This window comes from Oculina patagonica, chromosome 4 (assembly GCF_052425735.1).
Source record: "Oculina patagonica isolate OP01 chromosome 4, crgOcupat, whole genome shotgun sequence".
In the NCBI taxonomy this organism is placed as follows: Eukaryota; Metazoa; Cnidaria; class Anthozoa; order Scleractinia; family Oculinidae; genus Oculina; species Oculina patagonica.
Window position 1 is genome coordinate 4,536,943 of NC_135761.1, and position 8,672 is coordinate 4,545,614.

Here is an 8,672-nt window from a genome sequence, read left to right on the forward strand (position 1 = left end):
ACCACTGGGTAAACAGAAAACAAAAGAAAAATGTTGCTATTTCGTTTTATACATATAAGGAATTCTCACATCCCTCTTTGGTTAAACCAACCATCACTACATCCAGTTAAAAATTTTAATTTTTGGATAATTTTGAATACAGTCAAAGCTCTTGTAAGTATCAGGACGCGAAAAAGTGTCCATAATGAACTGGAGCTGCATGGCGGCTTAAAAGAATGGTTTTCGTGGGCGGGCACTAGGGGTGTAGGGGAAAGATGGCGGCTTACAGAGCTTGCCCCGCTAACAATAACCGGACAGATGTGGATGACAACGAAAAAAACACTAAAATATGGTACTGTAATTACTGTAAAATCATTGTGACGAACAGCAATATGAAGTTCATTGATAAAAACAAGATACAGAGGTTGTTAATAGGATTTTCTTTGGGGTGTCTGCTTACGGGAGCTTAAAAAAAGGGAAAAAGTCTAAGTCGCAATCTCTGAAAGTGTCCGTGGCCGCTTACAAGAAATTCATGTAAAAATACAGAGTTTGTATGGGAGTTAAAACAGGGTTTCAAACAAGTAAGTAGAGCTGTCCGCTTACGAGAGTGTCCATTAAGAAAGCTTCAACTGTATTGAACTCTTCTCTGAAAAATGGAATTGCAATCAAACAATTCAATGCGTTTAAAAATTGTGTAATTGTAGTCAGGTGATGACATAGTTTGTTTGTAGTTTTGACGCTGACTGTTTTTTGATGTTACTTTCAAAAACATCAAAAAACAGTCAGCGTCAAAACTACAAACAAACTAAACAATTCAATTATTCATTACATTATTGAGTTTTAATAATACTCCAACATTGGCGGGAATTCTTGAAAGTTTTGTTCATTTCTTCAATGTTTGTGTCTTGTGTTGCAGTGTCGCAAGTGCCAAGACTCAATCGACAGGAACTTTGTGGGAACACTGCGATAGCTTTCAGAACCTTCCAAAAGGTACCAGAAAAAAGACCTTAGTCAACCCGTATTTAGTACAATAAATTAAAGGCAATCTGGTCTAGCACATCTTATTTCTCTTATATTTAATTGCCGGTAAAATTCATGCAGATACGTACAAAGGGGAGATTTTTATAGCTTCTTGCCTTGCCCTCCAACATGTGTCACCCAAAGACAGCCACCCAAAACTTCAAATCCTATTGAAAGCCCTGTTATCGGCTAGTAAATGATTGTTTAAATTTACTAGCCCACATGGAAAACAGCCAACCATGGCTATTGTTTTTGCAACAAGAAAAAAGATTTTGTCTGGATCGACTAACATACTAAAATTTTAGATCTAACATAGCCTGCGGCTATAAAAGTAGGAAAGCATTGGATAGTTAGGTTGAAGATAATCATTTTGTTTTCCAGATAATAAACAAGCAGTTTTAGCAATATTACAGTCTAGTTCAGAGCTGATCAAAGATGCACTCACTGAGCTAGATGAGGTAAGCACGCCTTTGTGCATCATAATAATATCTAACATTTTAACTGCTTGTATCTGAATAAATAGAAAAATTGCTTTATTTAGAGAGGAAGCCACATCAGCTCTAGCTGGCTTTCATGTGGTTCCTCTATCCAGGTCGAATTGAAATTTGAAAGTGTTGGTTTTTCAGGAGGGAGGAAAACTGGAGAACCCAGAGAAAAACCATTGGAGCAAGGCGAGAACCAACAACAAACTCAACTCACATATGGTACAGGGCCAGAAACAAACCCGCGCCACATTGTAGGGAGGCAAGCACTCTCACCACTGCCCCACACACTGTTAAACAAAACTATATAAAAATCTAAATTGATAAGACATTTCAAACGATACCCTTAAAAAAGACCAGAAGAAAATTAAGTGGTTTGAAAGTTCTTTAACTCATTTTGGCCAGATGATGGAAGTTTATGTCATAGGAGATGGATGCTATCTTACAGACTACTTTGTTTTTTGTTGGTCAAGCAATAAGGAAACAAATAATAATTATACATAAAAATCCCAAGAAATAAAGAAAGACTCTTACTATTAATTTTTTATAGTACAGTTTATTTCACTTCTTTGTTGGTTTTGTTGTTTTATTGTAGGCTCAGAAGTGTAATGGATGTCAAGGTGATAATGATGATGATGATGATGATACAGAATCAAATAAACAGGGCTGGTCAAGTGAAGACAAACTTTTAGTCCCTCCCTGTGTGGGACTTGTCAAAGTTAGTAATGGATGTTAAATAGATTAATGTGACTGAAAGACCGACTGACCGACCAGCCGACCGATTAGCAACTGAATGATTGACTGACTGACTTAGTGACCAACTGATGACTGGCTGACTGACGACTGACTGACTGACTGGCTGGCTGGCTGACTGGCTGGCTGACTGACTGACTGACTGACTGATTGACTGACTGACTGACTGACTGACTGACTTAGTGACCAACTAACAAGTGACTGACTGACTGACTGACTGACTGACTTAGTGACTGACTTAGTGACCAACTAACAAGTGACTGACTGACTGTCGACTGACTGACTGACTGACTGACTGACTGACTGGCTGGCTGGCTGGCTGACTGACTGACTGACTGACTGACTGACTGACTGACTGACTGACTGACTGACTGACTGACGGACCAACTGACAATCTGATGACTGACTGGCTGACTGACTGACTTAGTGACCAACTAAAAAGTGACTGACTGACTGGCTGACTGACAATCTGATGACTGACTGACTGACTGACTGACTGACTGACAAACTCAAACTGACTGAGTGACTGACTGGGTGGTTGGGTTGGTCGGTTAGTCCACAGTTAGTCTCCCTCTACTAACTATGGTCAGTCGGTTAAGGATGACGCCTTCTTTTGTGTGTTTTTCTTTTGTTTTGTTTTTCTTTGGTTCACTCACATGTGTTCATTCCTTCGTTCTTTCATGCTTTTCTTTCCTCATTTGCTCATGTGTTAGCCTCCCATGCAGTCGTTTTTAGGGGCGATTGTGTTTCACACCTCCCTGTAAAACATGATTGCCTTTAAAAACGACTTTGTGGGAGGCTACTGATTTGTCTGTCCAACTAAGTGTTTGTATATTGATACGTACTTCACAATTGTTCTTTTCTTTCAGGCCTGTCGGTCATGTGTAAAGAAAATTTCTAGTGCAATTCAAACTTCAGGCCAAGTAACATCTGTGGAAAATATCCAGCAGCTAGACAAAATGGCAGACAAGGTCCTGAGAACTAGTCCAAGGTACGCATGTGATAAGGAGAGAAAAAAGTGATTTGCAGATCAAACAAATTTGCAGAAAGACTTCTCGTTGTCTACAATGGATATTAAACTTTTTTAAATAGATAAGATCAGGAGATACCCACTCTTTGACTGATTGTGAGCCATTTCCTTAGCTTAAAATGCAGCCACTTATTTCCGAGATTGTTTATTGTTCATATTAAATATTCAGTTGTTGAAGAAGCGCACTGGTCGCATTTGGTATAGGTCTCCTATTGGTCCAGAAAACAGGCACTCATGTGTGATTTGTTAAGAAAGGTTAATAGCCACCGTACTTTTATCTTTACATCACAGTGGAGCGAATGCCAATAGTTAACCCATTGTCTAGTAGTCTCCTTCGCAGCTGTTTTTTTTTAAGGGGTTGGCGGGAAGTCACGAAAACGCTCCCCTCAAAAAAGACATCCAAAAAACGGCTATGATGGAGACTAGTAATCGAGGGTATCAAATATTTGCTGTCGGCATCCCCCCCCCCCCCCCCTAATGTGCAATGCACGCTAGGTAACGGTGAAAAAAATCAATGTTTTACGTTGGGAAGGTCATTTGTTTATAGCGTCAGCTTTAGAATTATGCTGTTCTGGACTAAAGTGCTCAGCAATGCCAAAATCACTTACCATTTGGCTTGCCCAATCTAATACGCTTTGGTTTCAAAAGTTTCTTGGAAAAGCGCTCCAATGCACACAAGTTCTAGTAATAATGTTTTGATTTTTCCTTATTTTTGCAGTGTTGACGATGTAGTTATGAGTCTTTACAGTCCGATGAATCATCAAAGTGTATCTGAATCTGTGAGTCAATTTTCCATTTTTGCACCCTGAATACCCTAATATAGCTTGAAATAATTGAGGTGTACAAGATTTTTGTTCGTTTTTCTCTTTCATGTATCCCAGGCATCCAAACTAGCTAATCAGTTGAAGGAAATGCTGAATAAAGCAAGGTACATATATTGACGCGAAAACAATATTTTAGTTGTAAATAATAAAGATGGTAAATTTAAAGCTTGGTGATAAATAATAAAGATGAATTTTTTCAACAACGACACGAGCATGGGACAAAGAAAAATTCTGAGTCCCAGATACCGGTTGGGCCGGGCGCTCTAACCAACTGAGCTACGAGAGACTCGTGGAGAGCTGGGCCATTAGCTAGGTTTATATGTGACACACGTCCTGCATACTGCTAGGATCAGCAATGTCGAAATCATCAAGAGTGTAGTAAATAATAAAGATGGTAAATTACTGCTAGGATCAGCAATGTCGAAATCATCAAGAGTGTAGTAAATAATAAAGAGGTAAATTTTAAATTTTCATTGCTGATCCTAGCAGTATGCAGGACGCGTGTCACATATCAACCTAGTTAATGGCCCAGCTCTCCACGAGTCTCTCGTAGCTCAGTTGGTTAGAGCGCCCAACCGGTATCTGGGAGGCCATGGGTTTGATTCCCGTCGGGGACTCAGAATTTTTCTTTGTCCCATGCTCGTGTCATTGTTGAAAAAATTCATCTTTATTAATATTTTAGTTGCTTTAGGGACAGATCATTCCATTTTTGAGGGGGGGGGAGGGCCGGGGGTGGTGTTGGGCAATTACGAAAAACATTCTTGCATAAGAAAAGTAATAGAAACAACAATCGAGCAAAAGTAAGCATGGGGGAAAAAAGTAAGCCTCACCTGGTAAACATGGATGGTGCAAAAAAATCTTGCAGAGGGTTAGGTTTGTGAAAAATTTTTTTGCAAATACCAATGCTGAAAAAAATTCTTACCAAGAAGAAATTGCCCAACCCCTCGCCCTCAAACAAATGGTCCGACCCTTTATTGCAGTAAACGCACCGACGCATGCTTTTTTAAAAATGGATCTTTGACATTTTTCTGTTGGATACTGGTTTGTGATTGGTCAAGCAATGGGAAACTAACAAAAACCTGTCAAAAAGTAATCAATCACTTGTGGAACTGTAGGGCGCGTTACACTAGTTTGCTGTTATGTTCCCGTGTTGATTCAAACTCTACCTTGTTTTGCAGGAATTCACATTTTACGCTCGAGTCGGATTCTACTTGGCTCGATTTTTTGAACAAAGCCATAGACCACAACATGGACAAACTTACAGGTCTTCTACAAGAACAAGGAGAGACCAATACATAATGCCGGCTAAAGGATTTGGAATTAAATAAAAAAAACAGTCTTTAGAATGTAGTATTTTAAGACGCGCCTCTTAGGCTCGCTTTATTTCAGGCCCTAGATTTTGGAACATTTTGGAGTAAATTCGGCATAAGCCACAAGCACAATAAAGAAGGGCTTATTAAGGTAACTTGGCGAGAAAACAGTAAGAGTAACACAGGAAAAAAAGTGCAAACACTGACATTTTGTTCCCGCTAATGAAAGGGATGTTTTTAACTGGCACTCGAACTCGAAAGGCGCAAAAACCCCGTCCTTTAACCTAGCAGTCGTTGGAATATTATTTTCTTAGTACCCGAGCACTTTCCAATTTTTGTCGTCCGTATCCGAGCACCCCAAACGTTGCCTGTCTCTTTCAGGATGCCGGGTTCTTCGACTGTAGTTGCGGTCGAATAAGAATTTTATTAAATAGTAATAAATTATAATAGAAAGCCAATAAAGAGCCTGAAGGTCTGTGTTGTCTTTACTTTATCCAAACCTCTTCATATTTAAACCTTCTGTCGATGACTTACTTGACTTATGGCCATAACCCTAGGTGGGTATAGCGCCGGTTTATTCCGGTTTCCGAATTCAATAATTTTTACGTGATGGGGGATTGGCCCCATGCCCAACCCTTAACCTGGAGGGCCAGGGTTTTTGCTGTCAGGGTGTCCTTCCCTTAGCCACAATATCCCGTTATTTGAAAGGCGCCGGATACCCGCCTTTTGCCGTTGTCGCTCAGCTTCAGTACAACAGCATTACCAGGGTTAGAGGACATGAGACAGCCGACTTGTGGTAGAGCCTATGACACGGTGGGCATTTCCCGGCATTTACGAAGTGCACCTGGTGGCCCCAGTGGACTCCAGCGGGGCCCCTTACCACCCTTCAACCCCATGACTAACTTCGAATCTCTCGTGCAATAGTCTTGACGAGTACGAGAGATTATCTTTTTAAAGGCAGCAATAGAGGCTTGGCTGCTTTACGGCGATATAATATTGAGCATAGAAGTGTGGTTTAGGAAACATGAATTTTGCAACATTTATAGTCGTCTGTTGCGACATTCTGGCGGTACTTTACATCTTTTTAAAACTTTAAATTTTAAGTAGTGACGAGCTCTACAAATAACGTTAACCACGCTGAATTAGTAGAAACACTGGAACAAACGCTTGGGAATAAGGCTAGCCTATACCTGATATTCGGATTCGGATTGTTTAGGAAATGTTTGACGGCGAACAAGCCTACCAGGGCAAGTTCACCTGACTGGAGAAATTAAAAAATATATGACCAATAATAGTCCTTTGTTCGCGCCTCTCAACTTTAAAAATGAACAGTTTGTTCTTCCCTTTGTGGGATCTCACAAAAGTCGAAATTAAGATGACATCTTCGGACCTGCATCTTGACAATGGTCAACGCATTTTACAAATCATATCAATGAGCTAAAGTATACCAAGAGCGATTTTTTATTTTGAATTGTGAGTTTCATCAGCGCGCTTTAGCTTTAGCTTCGCCTCATTAATCGGGCGTGGCCGATTTATAATTTACCCTTTGGTCGTCCTAGACGATAGTCTCCTGTCGGCTAAAAATGACGGGGATAGCCTGGGCCAATCGGTTTCATTTCAGTTTTTGACAGTAAATCGTTGTAGGAACACTGGGTCGACTTTTGGGCTAATCTGCAATCTAATTCTCTTCTTTGCTTCGGCGGGAGGACAGAGAAAAAAGCTTAAGGGGTAAAGTACTAATAATCACCATTGTGAAACTGTGGTTGCTTTGACAAGTTGAAGCTATTTTTGTAAATAAAAGGGGTAACGTCATTCATGTCACGCAATGTTTTTGTGGGAAACTAGACGATTTGCTGGTTTCTACAAATAGCAGTGTGGTCTGGCGGTACATTTTTTTGAGGCGGACTCCACTTTAAAACTTTTTTATATATATATATTTAGCAAGAAGTATGTCGATTTTCATTTCCGCACAGTTGGGCGTCAAAGTCGCCTGTCACAAAGAGTAGAATGTTTGCACAAAACGGTTTGGATATATTTCAGATTTGACTGATGACGTTAACAAGACACTTCTCAAGACGTCAGCAAAACATTGGCAATGTACAGTATTGGTGTAGAAGGTCTTTCGACGAGATCAGTAACTTAAAGTTCCGAAAAAAAAGACCACATGTTTTGTAAAAATCACAGACAAACATGACCAGGAAAACAAAACAGGCCAATGGGTTTTATTCACGAAAAAAGACAATGGAATCGAATTACATTTCACAAGAAATGTGTATACATTTAAACTTGCAAAAAAGAGGTATCTCTGCCGAGACATAATAGCGAGACCTTACATTAATAATTATTGTATTCTGATCTGATTGTTATTTTTTATGCATTAACTATTTGAAAGTGGTTCTCATCGATGAAAACAAAACGGTTTTTCATTCACTGCTTGAAGTATTTATAGACGTGAAAACATTCGCTTAATCAAATTACATTCTGCACGAAATATTTTGTATCTATTTGTCCCGAAACTTTGAGGAAATTGAAATCTTTTTGGACAGTACTGCATAAAACGCAATTCATAGAATTGAATAAAAAGATAAGAACCATATTGATAAAGGACATTTTAAAACTTTATTTTGGCTCATTTTGACGAAAATCAGGATTTTCAAAGACTGCCAGTAAACGGCTGTATCTTGTCTGTCTCTAACGATTTTGCTACGGTTTCGAACGAGCTAATTTTTCAACATGATATCATGGTAGCGGGCAGAAGTCGGTTCGTTCTGAATTTTTCAATACGGTATACAAGTTACAGGTCAATATACAGACCCTCTGTACAGTAAAAAACGTTTTGGGAACAAACCATTGTGAACTTATTTTCTATGTTGATCAGTAAAAATCCTTAAACGACATGGGGTTTGTTATCAAGTTAGTTAGTACGTTAACCTCAGAGAATTATTATCAAGTGTGTTTTGTTTTATTAGCGGTTTATACTCTAAGGTTTTGGTATGGGAGATCAAAATTAAAGCAAATTTTTGTTATTATCTGATTGCTTGGCACAGATTAGTACGATACTGAATTGGTTAGGAAATGTAAACAAACATTAAATTGAATGAGAGTAGAAAGGGAGGGACAGGTGGGGGTGAAAGGCTAAGGAGATGGAAAGGGAGGGATAATTAAAATCCATGCTTGGTTATATCACGCAACCTTTGACTTCTGTTGTTTTCTCACAAGAACAAAACTTAAGGTGGGGTTCTACCTGAATTTGAATGGAACTTTAAGAGATTTA

At 39.2% G+C, this 8,672-nt stretch overlaps 1 protein-coding gene across 1 annotated transcript in view; it reads left to right on the forward strand.

Moving 5' to 3' along the window:
• LOC144651272 (cyclin-D1-binding protein 1 homolog) overlaps window positions 1-5,865 on the forward strand; it is a 130,426-nt gene extending 124,561 nt beyond the window's left edge. Inside the window, exons 6-12 of the mRNA XM_078511207.1 lie at window positions 896-969; window positions 1,381-1,457; window positions 2,077-2,199; window positions 3,104-3,225; window positions 3,983-4,043; window positions 4,146-4,192; window positions 5,267-5,865. Of these exons, the coding sequence (XP_078367333.1) occupies window positions 896-969; window positions 1,381-1,457; window positions 2,077-2,199; window positions 3,104-3,225; window positions 3,983-4,043; window positions 4,146-4,192; window positions 5,267-5,387 (625 nt within the window). The 3' untranslated portion in view covers window positions 5,388-5,865. The remainder of the gene's footprint in view (window positions 1-895; window positions 970-1,380; window positions 1,458-2,076; window positions 2,200-3,103; window positions 3,226-3,982; window positions 4,044-4,145; window positions 4,193-5,266) is intronic.
• The last annotated feature ends 2,807 nt before the right edge of the window (window positions 5,866-8,672 follow it).